This window comes from Vanacampus margaritifer, chromosome 17, assembly GCF_051991255.1.
Source record: "Vanacampus margaritifer isolate UIUO_Vmar chromosome 17, RoL_Vmar_1.0, whole genome shotgun sequence".
Classification (NCBI taxonomy): Eukaryota; Metazoa; Chordata; class Actinopteri; order Syngnathiformes; family Syngnathidae; genus Vanacampus; species Vanacampus margaritifer.
In genome coordinates this window covers 13825291-13848643 of record NC_135448.1, presented here as the reverse complement: position 1 = coordinate 13848643, position 23353 = coordinate 13825291, and the positions used below count along the sequence as shown (strand labels likewise).

General features: G+C 37.3%; 1 protein-coding gene across 8 annotated transcripts in view; it reads right to left on the bottom strand.

Moving 5' to 3' along the window:
- Positions 1-11374: 11374 nt before the first annotated feature.
- fam135b (family with sequence similarity 135 member B) overlaps positions 11375-23353 on the bottom strand; it is a 51625-nt gene continuing 39646 nt past the window's right edge. For 6 of the 8 annotated variants that reach the window (XM_077548826.1, XM_077548831.1, XM_077548832.1 and 3 more), the window contains one exon: positions 19061-23060. In XM_077548826.1, the coding sequence (XP_077404952.1) occupies positions 22855-23060 (206 nt within the window). In that variant the 3' untranslated portion in view covers positions 19061-22854. Of the gene's footprint in view, positions 11842-11956; positions 12011-16052; positions 16215-16338; positions 16438-19060; positions 23061-23353 lie in introns of those variants that run through there. The other 2 variants (XR_013288885.1, XM_077548830.1) reach the window with 2 other exon arrangements.

Sequence of the window (23353 nt, the reverse complement as noted above, 5' to 3'; positions counted from 1 at the left end):
CCATGTAATAACACAGTAATAACAGCAGTAAATTAAAGTGTGAAAACCTTCTAAATCGCCCCCCCCCCGCGCTTTAAAAAAAAACTCAAATTATTGTATACTGTGTGACCTGATGCTCATAAACAGTAGCTATGCAAAGTGTTGTTTTAGGCTTTTACCTCAATACCATGTAATAACACAGTAATAACAGCAGTAAATAAAAGTGTGAAAACTTTCTAAATCGCCCCCCTCCTTTAAAAAAAAAACTAAAATTATTGTATACTGTGTGACCTGATGCTCATAAACAGTAGCTATGCAAAGTGTTGTTTAAGGCTTTTACCTCAATACCATGTAATAACACAGTAATAACAGCGGTAAATAAAAGTGTGAAAACTTTCTAAATCGCCCCCCTCCTTTAAAAAAAAACTAAAATTATTGTATACTGTGTGACCTGATGCTCATAAACAGTAGCTATGCAAAGTGCTGTTTTAGGCTTTTACCTCAATACCATGTAATAACACAGTAATAACAGCAGTAAATTAAAGTGTGAAAACCTTCTAAATCGCCCCCCCTTTAAAAAAATTATTTTTTGCATGCTGATGTGTGACACAATGCTTATAAACAGTAGCTATAGAAATTGTCTTAAACATTACCTCTATAGCTGGTAATAACACAGTAGTTACATTCTAATGGTAACAGTAATTGAAAGTGTGTAAAAACTTCCAAATTGACCCCCCCCCCCACCAAAAAAATCAACATCTGCGGCTCCATCATCATCTTCCCCCCCCCCCCCCCCCCAAATCTGATTAATGTGATATTCTTGGTCTCTCCTTAGCAGACAAGATGTTCAATCAAGTATGCATGACTTGACCTTAATGGCTTTTTCACTAGGAGGCTTGGCTCGGTTATTAGAGAAGCAGCTCGTGTGGAACAACCTTGTCCCCAAGGGATGGAAATTACAATAGTGGAGAGGAAAACCACATTATGGCTGAGGGAAAGCGCCGCTTATGCCGCTTGCACGGCTGACTTCCGCTTCGAACGTGCCAGCCTCGCGATCACAAAAGAAAATGTTTCCATCTGTTACTTGACAAATAAATTCATAGTTTGTAGTTTACCTTGAAGTTTCAACATCTCATGCTGTCAATTCGCGTGTCTATCACTTTAAAGTTCTGCTAAAGATCTACTACTTTCCTTTTAGGATGACTATGACGCCATCTTGTGGCGAAAGTCTGTCACAACATCTACACACTACTGTACCTAAAACAATCATTTGGAATCATACAAATACGCTCTCAATTGTCTTAATGCACACGACTTATTAATCGTGATGACAAAACGGTGGCATTGCTCGTCTGCTTCAAACAACGGCGGCGATTTAGCTGAGACGAGCCTCGATCATCAGGACTCTTGTTTACCCTCATTTCAATTCACACGCGTCTGTAAATAAGCAAACAAAATGGCCCGGCGGAGGATTAATTTTCTCCTCCAGCTGTGTACTCTAATTGGGATAATAAGCCGAAAGGTTATCAGCGCGCCACAAGGCAGCGGCATAATTCAAGCACCTCGTCCAATAGCTCTTCTTGCTCCTTCATTTTACTTCAGAAGTCCTCCAGGGCGATACGTGGATCTTAAAGGACACTGAACCTCCAGTTAAGGTTAACAGTACTTAATAGAACGCAAGCACCTTTGAATTTGGACTTACCTCTAGACCAGTAGTGGGCAAACTCGGTGTTGGAGGTTTCCCTGCTGCAACGCAGCTGATTCCAATCAACAGGATCGTTAACAAGCTCATGCAGAGCTTGCTGATGAGCTGATCATATATCAGCTGTGTTGGAGAAGGGAAACATCCAAAGCCTGCAGGACTCCAGCCCTCGAGGACCGAGTGTGCCCACCCCTGCTCTAGATTAAATTCATACAAACTAATTTAAAAGCATTTCAGTGGACTTTTTTCCCAAATTATGAGTTTCAAAAATATCTCTAGTCATGTAATCAATAATGTAAACATTTGCAGTAAGAAATAAAGCCAGAAGTACTTCAAAACTTAAAGTAATTAAAGTGATTTTTGTAAAAAAATAAATAAATCTTGTATCGCTTAAAACTCAAGGTCACATCATTTTGTCATTCTGACGGCTGAATTTCAATTCAATTCAAATCGTTAACCTCTTGGAAGCGAAAGTCTTTTGAAAACTTCATTTGAAACCCTGACTCTCTTGGAGCCAGAGGCCACACATTTTGACAGCTGAATTTTTCATTTAGTTTTTTTAAACACCTGTTCAAAATTGTGACCCTACATGGAAGCCAAACCCTCTTTTGAAACCTTCACTCTTTTAAAACCAGACGTCACACACTCTGACATCTGAATTTTTCAACTTAATTTTGTAACAGCTGTTAAAATTAAGACCTCATGGAAGCTAAACCCTTATTTAAAAACTTACTTTGAAACCCTGACTCATTTGAAGCCCTCACTCCTTTAAAATCCAAGGTCACACATTTTCACAGCTGAAATTTTCAACACAATTTTGTAACAAGTGTTACAAATTGTGACCGTCGTGGAAGCAAAACCATCTTTTGAAACCCTTACTCCTTTAAAACCAGAGGCCCCACATTTTGACAGCTGAATTTTTCAATTTGTTTTTTTAACACCTATTCAACTTCAAAATTGTGACCCTACTACCTACATGGAAGCCAAACCCTCTTTCGAAACCCTCACTCTTTAAAAACCAGAAGTCACACACTCTGACAGCTGAATTTTTCAAATTAATTTTGTAACAGCTGTTAAAATTGTGACCTCATGGAAGCCAAATCTTTCTATGTCTCGAATCCAAGGTCAAACATTTTGACAGCTAAGTTTTTCATTTTAGATAACTGCTAAAAATTGTGACTGCGCCTCCTTTGAAACCCTGACTCCTTCAGAACCAGAGGCACCACATTTTGACAGCTGAATTTTTCATTTTGTTTTTTTAAACACCTGTTCAACTTCAAAATTGTGACCCTACCTACATGGAAGCCAAACCCTCTTTCGAAACCCTCACTCTTTTAAAACCAGAAGTCACACACTCTGACAGCTGAATTTTTCAACTTAATTTTGTAACAGCTGTTAAAATTGTGACCTCATGGAAGCCAAATCTTTCTATGTCTCGAATCCAAGGTCAAACATTTTGACAGCTAAGTTTTTCATTTTAGATAACTGCTAAAAATTGTGACTGCGCCTCCTTTGAAACCCTGACTCCTTCAGAACCAGAGGCACCACATTTTGACAGCTGAATTTTTCATTTTGTTTTTTTAAACACCTGTTCAACTTCAAAATTGTGACCCTACCTACATGGAAGCCAAACCCTCTTTCGAAACCCTCACTCTTTTAAAACCAGAAGTCACACACTCTGACAGCTGAATTTTTCAACTTAATTTTGTAACAGCTGTTAAAATTGTGACCTCATGGAAGCCAAATCTTTCTATGTCTCGAATCCAAGGTCAAACATTTTGACAGCTAAGTTTTTCATTTTAGATAACTGCTAAAAATTGTGACTGCGCCTCCTTTGAAACCCTGACTCCTTCAGAACCAGAGGCACCACATTTTGACAGCTGAATTTTTCATTTTGTTTTTTTAAACACCTGTTCAACTTCAAAATTGTGACCCTACCTACATGGAAGCCAAACCCTCTTTCGAAACCCTCACTCTTTTAAAACCAGAAGTCACACACTCTGACAGCTGAATTTTTCAATTTAATTTTGTAACAGCTGTTAAAATTGTGACCTCTTGGAAGCCAAACCTTTCTTTGTCTCTAATCCAAGGTCACACATTTTGACAGCTGAATTTTTCATTTTGTTTTGGAAACACCTGGTAAAAATTGCGACCTTGCCTAGAAGCCAAACCCTCCTTTGAAATCCTACTTTGAAACCATGACTCCCTTAAAAACCCGTGGCCACACATTCTGACAGCTAAATTTTTCATTTAGATTTCATTTGATAAAAATTGCGACCCTGCAAGGAGGTCAAATCCTCTTGTTTTTTAGTAAGCATGTATGCATTTTTTTTTTTACAGGATGATTCGTGGTCACCATTAATTGGCTGGGCATCTGATCACAGGTCAGGAAACGCGTTTATATTTAGCATTATAATGCAACGGAGCAGAATGGCTGCTTTGGATGTCGTCCTAGTCATTAAATGTGCTCATGTTGACAAAGTCGTTATAGTTTTCATTCAATGAACCGTTCTAACAAACTGATGTCATCAGTTATTTGCCATATATTGTTTCGTTGGCTTTTGTTATTTAAACGCAACACTCGTTGATGAACAAGGAATGTATTTGAGAACAGATGTTAGTCTGTTTTTTAACAGAGTGGACTCATCAAATCATGATTTATTCAGTTCCGCTTCCCTGGATGCTTGTCAATTTTATGCTGCAGTGGAAAAAGAAGACACTCGCTCCGTTCAAGCTTGAATAGAAATCTTCAAATTATATTTGGAATTGCCCGTGTATGTCAAAGGTCTCCATCCGACAAATGAGACAATACCATTTTTTTCCCCAAAAGCTCGATGACTAAATTGTGCCAGCTTGCTTTCGCCAAACCATTATTTCCACTTGGATGTCACCCACATGTTGAAGAGTCACTTGGATTGCCCGAAAGTGGCCATTAGTGAGACGAGACTGGGGGAAGCGGCGCTTGTTGCGAGAGCCTTCGTCGGTTTGAACCCGTACTCAAATATAGCTTCAATTAAATATGTGTCCACTGAAATGATTTCTTTGTTAATAGGCCGTGCATCCACTGCGCTCAAGCTGCTTTCATATTCAACATTTAGATATGATTGGATCTGAAGTGCGCACGCGGGCCTTGATTGCTTCGTTAATTTGACTGCGCTGTACGGAATGTCTCATGTCTGAATGATTACGTTTGTCTCAAACTGATTTGCACGCAGACACCTGTAGCTCTCAAATAAATGATTTTGCGTGCAGAAAGACTTTGTGACATTATTAACAAAAAAATTATATGGTAATGTTGTGCATCATTATTGTAACTGCCCTGTAGCATTACAGATGAAATGGAATTTGAATTTGAAAAAACACATTCCATTTTATAGTTTGAACCCGGCAAGGAATCCTAAAAAGACTGGAGGAGCAGGAGGCCTGATGGGTCACCAGGCGGCGCCCCAATTTATTAGATGAGAAAGGGTGAAAAAAAAAAACAGCTGCTATTTTCTTATAGTGGGGGGCACAGTGTGAGATCTGGAAAAAAAAATTGAGCTCATAGTGACATAAAAAAAACAATGCAAGAAAACAGGAGTAGGCGGGATAAGGGAGAGGCGGGGCTTGTCAAGTAGCTGAAAATGAGTCTTCCCAAGGCCAACAGCAAAAAAGTGTATATCGGTGAAAAGTGATTGAGTCCCGCTCATATTTTATGATTCACAATTTTACATTGTGTATTTTAGTCCACACTAATCACAGTTAAACGCTCATCTGCTTCATAGGTGTGCATTATAACATCATTCATTAAAACTGACCTTTACTGTCTAATGCCAGTTTGACTTTTTCTATCTTCTCATTTTAGTTTCACACAGTTAAATTGCAGGAGCCGGCGAAAAATGGTCAAACTGAATATCCTGTCATGGGAAACCTGTTGTTTTCATGATAAATAACGGTCAATCAGTGCGTCTCCAGTGGGTAAACACGTCTGACATTCTGAGTTTGACCTTATCCCCCCTGTTTGGCGGCTTGTATTTTGTGACAGATGGATAAGAGTACTTCATTCATTCTCATCTTTACACAATAATAGTGTTTAACACGCAGTCCTTGTTAGGTCAAAACATCCTCACATTTGCATGTTTTATAGCTGAACATGAGTGGCTACAAACAATCCTTATTGCAAGACAGATGTTGACTTTACATGATTTTTTAAATATTCAAATAATATTCACGTTTCTCTGTATTTTAGTGAGTAAAAAAATCCCACACTTCTACCCAACCTAACCCTTGGCCCTAAATTTAAATACTATAACCATGATCCCTAATGGTCGCTGTCAAAATTGCTGGCATGCAAAGTTGGAAAAATAAACACCAATTGTCCTATATATATATAATTTCCAGACCACTTGAGTGAAATTGGATACACCCGATGATTTGTCACAGTACATTAGCACTTGGGAGTCAAATTGTAATCATATCAACATGGACCAAAATGCTGGTTTCTTTCCCATTAATGGATTTTCCAAATTTTCATTGGCAGAAAATCACTCTGTCGGGGCGTTATCATTTGTAATATAGTGCATATACATATACAGTGTAACCTAAATTTTACATTCTAAAGCGGAACAATTGTCCGTTAAATTAAAATACTTTTTTTAGATGGCCTGTAAAGAGCACAAAATAATTGTTTGCACTGTTTTAGCATTGTTAAACTTAAATTAGTATTTGAAAATATATTTACTTAAGTTTTAAAGGTGGGGGATAATGGTGTGCAATATTGGCATGCTTTCGTTATGATTGGATGCCATAGAAAAAGGCAAGAACTTGCACCATTAAACAACAGCCATAAGAATAAATATGTAGATACAATACAATATCTTTTCTAGGACATTTGCCCATACCAAGATGGCCACCACATATGTCCATACATTGCTTTTCATGGGACAATTGCCCCTACCAAGATGGCCTCCACATCTGCCCATCTTTTCATGGGACATTTGCCCATACCAAGATGGCCACCACATCTGCCCATCTTTTCATGGGACATTTGCCCATACCAAGATGGCCACCACATATGTCCATACATTGCTTTTCATGGGACATTTGCCCCTACCAAGATGGCCACCACATATGCCCATACATTGCTTTTCATGGGACATTTGCCCCTACCAAGATGGCCACCACATATGCCCATACATTGCTTTTCATGGGACATTTGCCCATACCAAGATGGCCACCACATCTGCCCATCTTTTCATGGGACATTTGCCCATACCAAGATGGCCACCACATATGCCCATACATTGCTTTTCATGGGACATTTGCCCCTACCAAGATGGCCACCACATATGCCCATACATTGCTTTTCATGGGACATTTGCCCATACCAAGATGGCCACCACATCTGCCCATCTTTTCATGGGACATTTGCCCATACCAAGATGGCCACCACATATGCCCATACATTGCTTTTCATGGGACATTTGCCCCTACCAAGATGGCCACCACATATGCCCATACATTGCTTTTCATGGGACATTTGCCCCTACCAAGATGGCCACCACATATGCCCATACATTGCTTTTCATGGGACATTTGCCCATACCAAGATGGCCACCACATCTGCCCATCTTTTCATGGGACATTTGCCCATACCAAGATGGCCACCACATATGCCCATACATTGCTTTTCATGGGACATTTGCCCCTACCAAGATGGCCATGGCTCTAAATTCTCTCCAGATGTAATCATGAATGTTTGTGTATATATGCCCTCTGATTGGCTGACAACCAGTCCAGGGTGTACCTCCACTAGTCTGCCCAAAGTCAAACTGGGATCGAGTCTAACTCACCCGTGACCCGACTGAGGCCAAGTAGCAAATGGATGGATGTAACACATCCTTGTTTCCTTGACTGAATTGCTCCCAAACGTTGTGTCATTTGCCAGACTTCGAACCCGACAAGATCCTCCCTTTCCCTTTGCACTTTGGTTCGATTCCAGAGACGAGCAGGTGCGAATTAAGCGACACGCAACGCGATAGCGGTTCCAGCGCATAAATGCATTCTGATGATGAGCAAACGTTGCCCTCCTTTGGCCCTCATTATGCAAATGAAGAATTGTCTTTTCGGCGCAGGGACGAGAGGGCCGGGGTGATTTGTTTCAAGGGGAATCCGCCGCAGCCTGGCAGTCATATGCTGTTGATTAACACGCTAATGGACAGGCAGCCGAGTGGGGTGAAGTCATTTCATACCAATCACTATTCATTACCTAATGAGAGATGATGACTCGGGGACGCGCTCCACCTCAAAAGGCAAAGTTGATGAATCATATTATCATTATTTACCTCTTTAAATTCCAAACCTGTAATTAGGAGACACAGTGAAAACTGATGTAGCTCTTTATTTGCAGGCAGACCGTCATCTATCAAAAGATAATGGGATTTTTTAGTCTGCATCTCAACATGCTTACTTGTTGAACCATGTGCAATCCAATTAAACAAATCTGGAACGTGCAGCTTCCCGTCCACTTTTCAAGGGAATGAATTTGATAAATGTTTCCATCTGATTCACGTCATTCCAATTTTACCATAAGGTCGCTGCATGTGAAAAACACTTATGTCCATTTTTGTCTTTTATTCATTTATTTATTAATTTTTACATTTTACGTTTTGTGGATGTCTGCATTCAGTTTAATCCCAAAAACATGACAATGTAAAAAAAAAAAAAAAAATTTTTTTAAAGACATAAGTAGACATACCTGTAAAATGTTTTTCCCCTCATTCCAAAAATTCAGTTTTTCCAAAGTTGAACATTTTTTTATGCAAAATTCAGTCTTAATTCCCAAATGCACATTCAACATTTAGATCGTTCCCATTAGAAAAAAAATAAATTTACCTTGGGAAGGAATTTCACATTTTATACAGTAATATTACAAAAATACACACATTCTACGTCAGTATACCTTTAGTTCATTTTATTGTTCGTTCTGAAACACAAAACAAATCAAGGGTCATATTTTCAATTTTCATTTTCTAAACAAAAAAAAGGATAGATCATTTACCAATGTTAAAAAACAAACAGTTAATTTAATTTACAGTTAATAGTTTTCTACAAAAGCCTCAAATTTCAGTATTTCCTTTTTAAATGTTACATTTTTATGCTTCGATTCAGAATCGATTTTCGATTAAGATCGATTTTTTTATTCAAAATTATTTTTGCTTCAATCTATAGATGTGCAAGGGATCGTAATGATCTACTCCAGTCTGACTCGCCAATGCTAATTAGCGCGCTACTCTCTGCACTTTGATCACTCAAAAGAACGGCTCCACACTGAAAAATTTTAAACTTCTACTGGAATAACTTGATCGGGACTTTTTCCTTCTACTCTCTAACGTGGCTACAACTTAACAGTGTATTAGACCACGTGGAACCACACTGCCCCTCGGTGGCCAAACCGGGTACAACATGAACAGCGCTCCCAATAAAAGGCACACACAGACAAAGGCAAGACAGTATAATTTTGATTTTATTTTATAAAATCGATTCGGAATCGTACTAAATGAGAAGCGATTTTTAATTAATCTGCATTAATACATTATTAATTTCTTGTGATTAATTAATTAGTTAACGCTTCAACTTTGACAGCACTAATTTATGGCCAAATGTTACTGTAATTGAAAAGCACTAATCTAGAGCGAGCGTTACTTTGAAAAAAGAACGATGCGGTGAAATAAGTGCTTTATTAAGCAAAGTCATTTTCAACAAATGTTTTGTTTTCTCGACTAAACCGTCAACTCATTTAATATTCACATCCTCCAGCGTGAATGTATTCGAGTACAATTCTTCCGTGGCATCCCGCCTCCCATCTTGCGTAAGGTTAGCGCTCCCCGACAAAACGTTGCCTTTTTTTTTTACTCCTCTTCTCGTATCTTCGTCTCACCTGCACGCCATTAAAAAGCCAGCGCATCAAACACGCCTGCGCCGCTCGGGAGGATTTTTCCTTTCAATTAAAACTGACCCTGACCGTTTCTGTCGAGGCCTCCTGCGTTAAGTACCCTGGAAGTTCCCCCTTATTACTTCTCCTTGCACAACTTGAAGAAGAAAGTGAAACGATAACAAAAAAGGAGTCTGACGCCGATAAACTAACCGGTTGATTTGAATTTGAGATTCTTAAATTCACGAGTGTGGTCTGGGGGGGGGGGGGGTAAAAAAAAAACACCTTTAAATCTTTTGTCTCAACTATCTATAAGAGACAATTCACATCTGCCAGCTATTAAATGGGTCAGTAACTTAGTAAATTAGCCGCTATTACTTTCTATTAATAGACTTCCTTCTCATAGTCTAGAGAGAGAAAGGAGATGAGGACGAATAGCCGACTTCTCAATTCAATTCTGAAGTTTAATCAAATTGCCAATTAACTGTATTAACACGGGAGGCTTCGTGTTTAGAATTGATGGATCCCGGGGTTGCTCCTCGCCGCGTCTTAATGAAACCGAACGGGCGGGAGGGGATCCTAGCGAGGACGACCTTCGGCTCCTGACGCGCTAATTAACTTTGGGTTGTGCTTTGAGGATCAATTATTTACCTGCGGTAGCGCAAATGCGTATTGCGGGGTGGCTGGACGAGGGCTTCTTGTGTGCAGTTATCACCTCGTTATTAATAATCAGCGAGCTTTGACGGTAACATTATTCATTATTTATTTAATAGCATTATGCTAATAAAAAAAAATGTCTGAAAGAGCTTATTTATCTTCATTTACATTTTTGAACAATATGTATCAAATGTACGCTAGTGAGTAAAAATGTGCTCAATTTGGGCATTTGCACTTAGGGGTGTACTCACATTTGTTGCCGTGAGTTTAGCTATTAATGGCTGTATTTTTTAGTTATTTTGAGGGAGTAACGATATCCAAACGCTATTAACATCACGATAATTATCACGATATTGTGTGGGGCGATATTAAAAAAAGGTTACTATATTTTAAAAGAAATGACCTCATATTAACTCATTTACTGCCACAAATTAATTTAAAAAAAGATTATTAAAAATTAAAGGGAAGATTAAAAGATTATTAAAAAAATATATTCTAATAATAGAAATAGTTACAATTAATTTTTGAGGTTTAGAGTCATCAATGGCAGTGGATGAATATATATATATTTTTTAAAAGATTAAAAATGTGGGGCGTCAGGTGGTTAAAGTTTTTAATCGTAATTAATCACATGACTTCACTAGTTCACTCATAATTAATCACTAATTTCATATCTGTTTTAAATGTACAATAAAACAAATTATAGGTTGTCATACTATTGTCAACAAAAGTGGAAACAAATTTAAAATAAAAAAAATTCAAATGAATTTTTGACGTTTATAGCCGTCAATGGCAGTGAATGAGTTTAAAAAAAATACACAATGTTGTGCTTTTTGTACATAATAGAAAAGCACATAAACAACATACAATCTCTAATATTACATTCCCCTTCATCTGACGATTATCGCGGATTTGAAACAGAAGGGCCAAAACATGCCTTGTGAAAATTAAACTGCACTAAAAAAAACTAGCCACCAGTGGGTGCTCGAACTGCACAAATGGAAATCAACTTGACATTTTTAACAGATGTACTTCTTTTAATGTCGCGACATGACGACGATATTGTGGCAGTTTTAATAAAATTTTCGCGATATCTCCGATATTGCCGTTATCATTACATCCCTGGTAATACATTTACATAATCTTATAAACACCGATTACTTTTCATCGCATCACTGCAATGTGCAATTCTATATGACAGAATAAAGGCTTACGTAACAAAATAAATCACAAATATATACGATAACTGACAACTTCATCATCACAAAACAAAGTCATAAAACTATCCTTGATCTGGTGCATTTTTATTATTTTATTTAATTTTTTTAAGTGGTTGAAGTGCCCAATGATTTCCTATGGGAAAATTCATTTCATAATTAGAGTAACTTAGAAGTCAACCAAGTGTTGGACTTTTTTGTATAATAAAAGTCAAAGCATGCGATTATGCCTCAGAAGAGACCCGGGCGAGTGCGGTGGGTTCGATGAATGCATGCAGCTGCTTTGGAATTGAGTGCATTTTCGTCGCGAAAAGCACACCATATGCACTTGTCACAGAGTGGATAATCCCAAATTATGCGGGATCGAGGTTAATCTGCGGTTAAAAAAATGAAATGAAATCAGAAGCTATCAAGAATCAAATCTCTTATCTGCCGTGTTTTGCACTTTTGCCGGTGCAGCACATTTCCTAGAAAGTCATCAGATCTTACCTATCGGGACCCGCAGCAGTCGTCTTCTCACTCACTTTCCTCCCGTCGCCTTTCCTTCGCATGATAGAAAGCAGACCTTTGTAAGGATCAACTATCATTACACGGGATTAGCATTTCTTTGCATGCTGGGATCTTTTTCGGATTACAGGATTACGTCTTTCATATTTCCAAACCCTCTCTGTGCTAGATCCACTTTATCTTTTACCATCCAGCAGTTATTGGTATGATAGTGGTTTACCTTGCCATACTGTGTGTGAACTTTAAAATTGATTCAGCATCAGTGCATCCTTCTTGTTGCCGTTAGTAACGAAGGGTCGTGTAAACGGTCCAGATTGGACACGAGCTCTCAAAATTGACAGTTGTTTTGTTGAAAAGCATCAAGTAAGATTTCACTTTTAATATTGCCTTTTTGTGCTGGCGAGGACAAAACATTTATCGTCTTTTCAAAAAAAGATTTTTAACTCATTCACTGCCACTGACGGCTATAGACGTCAAAAATGAATTTGAACTATTAGTTTCACATTTCCCCCCCCCCCCACTTTTGTTAACAAGAATATGAAAACCTAGATTTTTTTTATTGTACATTTAGAACAGATATAAAATTTGTGATTAATCTTGAGTTAACTCGTGATTTCATGTTTAATTAATTATAATTAAAAATTCTAATCGCCTAATGCCCCCAATTTAAAAAAAAAAGAAGAAGAAGAAAATATTATAAAAAATTAGGGGCGTCAGACGATAATTTTTTTTTAAATTGTAATTAATCGATTAATCACAAATTTTATATTTGTTACAAATGTCCAATAAAAAAAATCTAGGTTTTCATACTATTGTTAACAAAAGTGAAACTAATATAGTTCAAATGAATTTTTGACGTCCATAGCCGTCAATGGCAGTGAATGAGTTAAATTGCTTGTATGCAAATCGTTGGCTCCACCTACCAAATGTGAAATTAAACAACAAAGTCAATCTTGTTACCGGACTGCCATGTAACAATTGTACATAATAGCGTTCCGCACGGAGTTTCTCCAAGAGTTTCTCTTCCTTGATGAACACTTAATTTTTTTTTAAAAATAATTAATCACACTCTGGGCTGGTCCTCCCCTGGTGATAATGGTAGCAAGAGGGTCAACCCTCAGACTGGGAGGTTGTGGGTTCAATCCCTGGCTTGGTCGTGCCAAAGACAATAAAAATGGGACCTGTGTACCTCCCTGCTTGACACTCAGGTTGGCCAAACGTAAATTAATAGTTTTGTATTTTAAGAAAATAGTTCTATATATTGTAGCTTGATATTACTTGTTTTTAGTCTAAAAATACTAGTAATAATAATAGTATTATTTTCTAATTTTGAAAAATCTTACAGGTAAATTTAAGTAAAATTTTCTTGTTGATAATTTTGCTTACTCCAAGTAAGAATTTTCTTATTTTACTATATTTTTTTCTTAACGTCCTACTGTTCTTTTTGGAACTAGCTTTAAAGCTAGCCGTTACACTAGATGATTTATTTTATTTTATTTTATTTTATTTTTTTACACTAGTCAAGCTAGCTGTAATTTTTTTTTAGTTAAATGAGCATTGTGGACTTGGTCACTTTTTTACTCGCAACTGCCACCTATGGCCTAAAGCGTAACTGCAGCTGTGTAAAGCTCAAACATGCCACCACTGTTTACACCTGTGGAGTTTTTTCTCCTTTATAAAGTCGACTCCACTTTGGTGACATTGTCGTATTTATGTATATATGAGTATAGTTTTATATTTTTTGTAAATTGGAATCTAATCTATGCCCGAGTGCATCTGTGTAAGGGGGCCTTTTAGGGACAAAAGACATTTTTAAAAGTTCTTTTTTTTTTTTGCGTTCATCATCAGTAGCGAAGAAAACTTTTTAATATTGACTACGCCTTATGAGTCTCCGGTTTCATTACCTTAAAGTGAAAGTCCAAAGTGCCTCAATCATTATTTTTACATTGTTTCTGGCCAGATTAAAGAATTTCTTCACCCTGACAGAGAGCTTTTGGTCCAATTCTTTCTCTGCGCTTATTACATACAATTATATCCATTTTCTCATCTCACTCTGAGACAGGAAGCAATTAAACGTATTTCCCGAGGCGTCTTTGACTTTTTTCTCCCCTTTTTCTTTAACCCGCCTTTGTTCAACATGGCATTTACCATCCATTTCCCTGTCCGGGGCGCTGCCTCTTAGTAAGACCCCCCCCCCCCCCCTCGTCTTATTGACAGGATGTTGCCCCCACCCTCACAAATGTATCTGCTTTCATCATCCACTGACCTCTGCAGCGACACGCACACACTCACAACCTTCGGCTGAGAAATGATACGCATGTGACCGCTCAAGTGTGCTCGCCAACAATACTAACAAAATTGGCGGCTATCGTCCAAATCATTTTTTTTTCTCGCTTTTATCCAGCACCGAGGGAAAAGAAAAAGAAGGAAAAAAAAAGCTGGTCACCTTGAGGAAAAAGGTGAGCGAAAAAGTTCTGACTGCTCCGCTCAAGCAGCGGCAATGATGAATAGATTTGAGGTTTTAGCCTTGTCAATCACAGCTCAAAAAGATGACTCTTGTCTAAAACGGCAGACAGAAGACATCCAGATGGTTTATGGCCTGTATAGTCTCAAATATATTTATTATAAGAGATATGCAAAACACTAGTCTGCTAAGCAAGTGGGCTTTTAGGTCTCAGGATAAGGATAAAAAAAAAACAACAACAACATAAATGTCAATAAATGTTGAAGCTTAATGTTCAGTTCTAAGACGTGAGGCTGAAAAGTGAGGAAAAAGAGCAGTAGCGCCATCTGCTGGAAAGAACAGAACTTCATAATTAGGCAGTTTTTCCTCCTTTACAGAACCAAAGTAGAAACAGGGTGCAGAAACATATCACTGAAAAAATGTCTAGTTAAAATTGTTCTGTATGTCAAACAAAACATGATTTGTAATTAATAATTGTCATAAAAAAATAATTCTGTCGCACAGTGGCTAGAAATCATTGTTCAATGCAATTGATCTTTTCTTCTGTCCATTTAAATGACAGTAACCGTGTCTGTATTTCTAACCAATTATGAACCTAAACGAAGAATGGCAAATTCTTACATTTGCGGGATTGTGTCTGAATTCCTCTTCCCGATGAAGACCAAACATCCATTGCTAGACAATGTCATTTCCTAGGTGAAATATTCCATTAGAGCTCGGACTCTTACCCAAAATTACTAATTGCACCTTTACCCAAAAAATCCATCATAGTCAAAAAAAAAAAAGTATAATCAGATTTGATCGTAATGGTAAATGGAGTGTAATGTCTCTATGTTGTCCAAAGCGTTTTACTAAACCTCATATTCACTTCACCATGTTCTGTCGTACCAGCTAGCTAGTGCTAAGCTAACCTGGGAGTGTTATTTTGTTGTGGTTAACATCTAACCATATTTGTAAAACAGTTGTCAGGGGACATCTGAAGTTCACGTTATTTGATCTGATGTTTTCATATGAAATGGTGCTCATCAACGTCAGTGTGGATAACGACGCCATATTGGATCTTATTACCTTCAAGCTCTGATGCGGCTGTAATTACTCCCACTGGTGACTTGCTTATTAATGACGCACGGCTTAAAGTAGCGGCGTGGGACTAATGCTTTTCGCTTCTTTACAATAGCATAAGTGACGCTTCAATCAACGGATGGATTCGACGCCAAGTTCACTTTCCTCGATTGTCGGTTCTCGCGGCGCACGTCCACGCGAATGCTGTAAACAAGAACGCGGCTATTATTGGCTTCTTGATGCAAAGTGAAGGTGACCAAGCAATTTCTGCTAACTCGCAGCAAACCAAATGCATTACTCCGTGTAAGTGGGTACTCCCTCATCACTTTTCCCCCGCAATGGGAGAGGTGTCGTTCTGCTAGGGGAAAATGAGCTCTATTGATTTGAGGGAGGGGGAGAAGAAAGAAAAGGGAGTCCACAACGAGGCTCACTTGGCTCATGCGCTCCAAATGCAGTGATAAATGGATGGCGGGATGAGCGCGAACACCCTGTAATCTGATTGGCTATGGATTGTTGTGCGCTGAATGGATAGCTCTCGGCTTCTCCTCTCACCTGGAAGTCATAAATTGGTGCGGTTGAAACGGGGCGCCAACGGGGGATTGTTGCTCTGATTGGTTTACTGCGCACGTCAACGCTCGTCGATACAGATGGGGAGTCATTGTTGTCCTACGAGAGGCCTGCTTCATCGGATGGACGGCTGTGGCAAATCCGCCTCTGTGGGCAAAATGGAAGCAAACATGTACTGTACCTACAAAGAGCTGCTGGCACAGTTTAACCAACATTATTGTGATCCATGTCCAAAGAACATACCTTGCTGGATTGGATGAATAAAACTGACCTAAAGGTTTGGGCCAATACCTAGAGACACAGATATGAAGACTAGACACACTGTAGCAGCCCGGCTAACCAAAATGGCAGCCCATTGATGTTGCACTTTCTAAAAAAGAAGACAATGTTGCAATTAAGAAGACAATGCTGCAGTTTACTAAAAAGAAAATCCCATTAATGTTGCACTTTCTTAAAAAGAAGGCAATGTTTCAATTTATTAAAAAGAAGACACTCCATTGATGTTGCACTTTCTTAAAAAGAAGACAAACAATGTTGCAATTAAGAAAACAATGCTGCAGTTTACTAAAAAGAAAATCCCATTAATGTTGCACTTTCTTAAAAAGAAGGCAATGTTTCAATTTATTAAAAAGAAGACACCCCATTGATGTTGCACTTTCTTAAAAAGAAGACAATGCTGCCGTTTACTAAAAAGAAAATCCCATTAATGTTGCACTTTCTTAAAAAGAAGGCAAAGTTTCAATTTATTAAAAAGGCACCCCATTGATGGTGCACTTTCTTAAAAAGAAGACAAACAATGTTGCAATTAAGAAGACAATGCTGCAGTTTACTAAAAAGAAAATCCCATTAATGTTGCACTTTCTTAAAAAGAAGGCAATGTTTCAATTTATTAAAAAGAAGACACCCCATTGATGTTACACTTTCTTAAAAAGAAGACAAACAATGTTGCAATTAAGAAGACAATGCTGCAGTTTACTAAAAAGAAAATCCCATTAATGTTGCACTTTCTTAAAAAGAAGGCAAAGTTTCAATTTATTAAAAAGAAGACACCCCATTGATGTTGCACTTTCTTAAAAAGAAGACAAACAATGTTGCAATTAAGAAGACAATGCTGCAGTTTACTAAAAAGAAAATCCCATTAATGTTGCACTTTCTTAAAAAGAAGGCAAAGTTTCAATTTATTAAAAAGAAGACACCCCATTGATGTTGCACTTTCTTAAAAAGAAGACAAACAATGTTGCAATTAAGAAGACAATGCTGCCGTTTACTAAAAAGAAAATCCCATTAATGTTGCACTCTTAAAAAGAAGGCAATGTTTCAATTTATTAAAAAGAAGACACCCCATTGATGTTGCACTTTCTTAAAAAGAAGACAAACAATGTTGCAATTAAGAAGACAATGCTGCAGTTTACTAAAAAGAAAATCCCATTAATGTTGCACTTTCTTAAAAAAGACGACAATGTTGCAATTTACTAAAAAGAAAACCCCATTGATGTTGCACTTTCTTAAAAGACGATGTTGCAATTTACTTAAGATACCCCATTGATGTTGCACTTTCTTAAAAAGGCAATGTTTAATTTACTAAAAAGAAGACACGCCATTGATGTTGCACTTTCTTAAAAAGAAGACAAACAATGTTGCAATTAAGAAGACAATGATGCAGTTTACTAAAAAGAAAATCCCATTAATGTTGCACTTTCTTAAAAAGAAGGCAATGTTTCAATTTATTAAAAAGAAGACACCCCATTGATGTTGCACTTTCTTAAAAAGAAGACAAACAGTGTTGCAATTAAGACAATGCTGCAGTTTACTAAAAAGAAAATCCCATTAATGTTGCACTTTCTTAAAAAGGCAATTTTTCAATTTATTAAAAAGAAGACACCCCATTGATGTTGCACTTTCTTAAAAAGAAGGCAAACAATGCTGCAATTTACTAAAAAGAAGACTACATTGATGTTGCACTTTCTTAAAGGACGATGTTGCAATTTACTAAAAAGACCCAATTGATGTTGCGACCCAATTGATGTTGCACTTTCTTAAAAAGAAGACAAACAATGTTGCATTTTACTAAAAAGAAACCCCCACTGATATTGAACTTTCTTAAAAAGATGACAACTGAATGTTTCACTCTTAAAAAGACAAACTACTGATGTTGCGCATTCCTAAAAAGGCACTCCATTGTTATTGCATTCTTTTAGACACCCAGAAGACAATTTATTGATGTTGCACTTTGCTAAAAAGAAAACACCAACTTGATGTTACCCTTTCTTAAAAATAAGCCAAACTCTTAATGCTGCATTTTCCTTAAAAGGAGGAAGACAAACTTGATGTTGCATTTTCCTAAAAAGAAAACACATTTTATTGGTGTTATAATTTCCTAAAATGAAAATCTTTCAGCTGTTACGTACTATCAAGCGATGTTATAAAAACATCACTTGACTATTGTATCCATTATTTGGTTTTGAAAATCTTTCATTTAGAATTTACTGCTCACATTTGCAGCTTTCATCTTTTTTTCTGATTACAAAAAAGAAAAGCAAGTTCAAGTTCAGTAATTTGCGCCATTACTGTACAAAACGTGAACTGTGATTTGTGTGAAACCCCAAATACGTAGCAAACGTACAAATCTGTGTTGTACTGGTACACCCTTCGTAAATAACATCAAAGTGAAAGCTGCAAGTGTGGAGAAACGGGCCCTTTCCACAGAGACAACATTTGCATATTAGCTCTTAAATGTACTGTATTCAATGTAGCTTGTTGATATGATGCTCAGAGTCAACACCCCAAGGCTTTTCCTTTTTTTTTTTCCCTGCTCTGGGATTTTTGTTTTCTTTGAGTGTTTTCCAGTAATCCCGCTTTTGTCTCCTTGTTTAACAAGTTATGCTGAACACGCTAAAAAAGACGCATCTATTCAAAAGATGTCTAATACTGCTTGTCCCTGTCAATGATTAAAGCTGCTGCAGGAAATAAATTAAGCACACAAAAGAGACACATTATGCAAAACAAACTATTTTATTACACTATCGTATCTGTTTAGTAGTATTGGCACAGACGAAGTAGTTTTCTCTGTACTTTACATATTATACACTTCAAAATAACTACGCGGGATGAAATAAATACATTTTTCTCACAGTGATGTCAGACAGTTTTTTTTTTTTTTTTTTTTTTACATTCATTTAAATACATGAAGGATTTTCCAGTTTAGGGCTGAAAATGAGCACACTCCTTTTCTCACACGTGTGACGGAAAACTGACCAAGGGGCCCATCTGATTGGGTTGAAGATTCATTTGGACGGCCTGAAGAGCTGGTCAACCATTTTGGATATTTTTTAACCTGATAACTTGTTTTCACGGTAGCGGTAACTGATTACAATGGGTAGTTTTTCCCCATTAGTGGATCAAACTCTTAACCAAACATGCTAGGTCATAACACAAAAAATTGTTGGGTCAAAATAACCCAAATGAGGTACATACAAGGGAACCAACCCAATTTTTTTGGGTTATTCAGTTAACCCCAAAAGTTGGGTCAAATAAGCAACGCACAAAACAATGCAAAAACATTTGGTTGTTTTGTACAAAATAAACAAACAAAATTGTTGTTTTTTTTAATACAAAACAGCCCAAAAAAATTTGGTTGCTTTTTATTTAACCCAAAAAGTTGTGACAGCCCCTTTTTGATCCTATTTTGGTTATTTTTGACCCAACTATTTTAGAGTGACATAATCCAGCATTGCCTCACTTTTTTTTTTTTTGACCCAGTTAGCTACTTCACCCAATTTGGGTTAGTTTTAACTCACCAGTTTAAGATTTTACAGTGTCATCAGCAGTTTGCAACAGCGAACCATAGAGACGGGAAGAGTTCCAGAAAGGGACAAAAATAAATAAAAACAACAACTGTTGTTTAGCCTCTAGTCAATTAATTAAAAGTTGGGTCAAATAAGTAACACACAAAACAATGCAAAAACATTTGGTTGTTTTGTACAAAATAAACAAACAAAATTGTTGTTTTTTTTAATACAAAACAGCCCAAAAAAATTTGGTTGCTTTTTATTTAACCCAAAAAGTTGTGACAGCCCCTTTTTGATCCTATTTTGGTTATTTTTGACCCAACTATTTTAGAGTGACATAATCCAGCATTGCCTCACTTTTTTTTTTTTTGACCCAGTTAGCTACTTCACCCAATTTGGGTTAGTTTTAACTCACCAGTTTAAGATTTTACAGTGTCATCAGCAGTTTGCAACAGCGAACCATAGAGACGGGAAGAGTTCCAGAAAGGGACAAAAATAAATAAAAACAACAACTGTTGTTTAGCCTCTAGTCAATTAATTAAAAGTTGGGTCAAATAAGTAACACACAAAACAATGCAAAAACATTTGGTTGTTTTGTACAAAATAAACAAACTTGTTTTTTTTTTAATACAAAACAGCCCCAAAAAATTTGGTTGCTTTTTATTTAACCCAAAAAGTTGTGATAGCCCCTTTTTGATCCTATTTGGGTTATTTTTGACCCAACTATTTTAGAGTGACATAATCCAGCATTGCCTCACTTTTTTTTTTTGACCCAGTTAGCTACTTCACCCAATTTGGGTTAGTTTTAACTCACCAGTTTAAAATTTTACAGTGTCATCAGCAGTTTGCAACAGCGAACCGTAGAGACAGGAAGAGTTCCAGAAAGGGACAAAAATAAATAAAAACAACAACTGTTGTTTAGCGTCTAGTCAATTAATTAATACTGCTGGGTCAAAAAAAAAAAAAGATTGGGTCAAAAATTGGACTATGATACTTGGGTCATTTTGACCCAACATTGGGTTGTTTTGTAACTACCAACCCAGTGGTTTGGGTCAAACTGACCAAAGTAGCATATTGGTCCCATTTTTGGCCCAAATTGGGTTATTATTATTATTATTATTATGATTTTTGAGTGTAGACCACAGATGTCACTTTAAGTTGACCTGTAAAGATTAGAATGCATTTCAGGTTCATCCCGAAATTTCACCTCAGGGCCGTTTGGGAAAAATTATGTTTCTTGAAAGGATCCGTTTGATTCCTTCTTAATCACACGAGGAGAAAAGTATGCTTTGCGCCATCATCGACTTGCTGGCGGCTCAAAAAGCTCGGGGCTGAGGTTGGGTTCGACGACGGTGGGTTAGGACATGACCTTGGTCTCTCGGGAGGCGGCGCCTGTTTTAAAGGCAAACACACGCGCGAGCCGGGCGAGAAAAAAGGATTTTCGAAAGCCGGCTGGAGGTTGACTCAAGGTTGTCGATAAAGTGCACTTGCCGTCAAACCGGTGCAAAGGCTAAACATACACAAATTTAATACTTGACTATCAATGCAGGAGAATAGGCAGTGATCCACAATGGCATCATGTAAACTTCAACAGAATGAAAAGACAAGGACAATATAGAGAAAAAATAATATTGGGACGCGACTGAAAAATAGAAAATCTTTTTATAGCTACAACAGCTTACACACTTCTATCTACAAGATTTTGGAGTGTGTGTAAGGGTAGGGTGTTTTTTTTCTTCTTTTTGGACTGGGGTTGAGGTCAGGGCTCTCAAGTTCATCCACACCAAACTTACCTAACCACATCTTTGTGGCTCTTCGTGCAAGTTATTATTTTTTTTAATAGTGTCCATCTAATGCAGCGCAATTGGATCTATACATAAGTTTACAGTTTATAGCCTATAAAAAAATATTTAAAGTAGTATTGCATGAGTTAATGACACGTAATTATACATTAAGATGTATCCGTTTATTTAATTAAATGTAAGCCTAGTGTCGGTTATATTTCCTGGTTGGGTAGATTGAGATAATACTTTGATTTTACTCTGTTTATGTTAGCATATTGCTTTATGTACAGTACATTAAAGTCAAACTACTCTCTTGATGGAGTCTGATCAATAATATATTTATATTAATCAATAAAAAACTTTTTTTAGCCGGGAATAAGATAAGTCTTAATTTTAGAGTTTACGAGAGAACATTTTCTGATCTAAAAGTAATAACTCTATGAGACGAAAAGCATATTGTTAAAACAAATGTATAAAATAGGGAAAAGCAATTGCTTTTATGGCACCAGTCCTGGAATTTTGAAATCAAATTTTAAATACTTACATAGAATCCAAAAATAGAAATTAAAAAAAGCTTTGATAGAATATCACTTAGTTGTTAGTGAAACTGTGTACTTTATATTATTCTATAGCTACATAGGATAACTTTTCTGAACGTCTTATATGCCACATAATACTGTATGTGAGTTACATTAAAATATTAGATTTAAAAAGTAAATACATAAATAATAAATAACACAAGTAAAACTGACATAATACAAGTTGGCCATTTCTACGATCTGATGCAAGCCCAGTATGAAAAATTCTCTCACAATAATAGTCAAATTTGATTGACATTGTTAGCGAGGTATAAATAAAGCTACATAACGGGAGAAAACACCTTATCAGAATTATTACCATATTTCTTGTATAGATCTTAATTTGATGTCAATAGATGGTTGGTGTGTACACGATGAATGGAACACGCTCATCGGATTTCTCCGAAAGGGAACGGCGCACAATTAGCATGTGTTAGCATCGTAGCTGATAAGTTAGCGATAAGGCAAGCATCTATGCTGGATAGATGTTACATATTCATGTTACAATTTGCATGGCTACTAGTCACACTCACACTAGGTGAGCACTCGAAACAGTCACTAACACACGCATCGCTAACCAAGAAATACTCGCCTTGTTATGTACATGTTGATGGTAAAAGACAAGACAGAAGCACCGTTATTTGAAGTAGTCCAGTCCCGCCACCAGGAAGAACTTCTCCAGGAAAAGTTCAGAGTCCAAGACGGCAATGTGAGCGGCTCGGCCGATCAGCGTGTTGGCCGTGTTGGGCAGAGCGTGGAAAACATTCTGGCGGATTAACCGGCAATCTTTGGCCTCCACGAGAGGCTGCAGAAGGTTGTTGATCATCTCCGTGTAGACGGGACCTGATGGTAAAGAAATAAAATATATACTTTACTTAATTAACCATTTTGAGACGTTAATATTTTGCCTAGATTTAATTTGCTACTTGCTGTCGACTGAAGTTGACGTCACAGTTGCTCACAGCTCAGGTATAACGAGCAATCCCGGCTCACCTGTTTTCTGGGTTTGCTCATGTGACGTTCGTAATCTGAGCTGTGATGCGATTGGTTGTTACCTGAGCCCATGTGACGTCGTTTTCAGGCGACAACAAGTGGTAAGATGTGTTTTGAAGAATTGTACATGAAAAATAGTGATG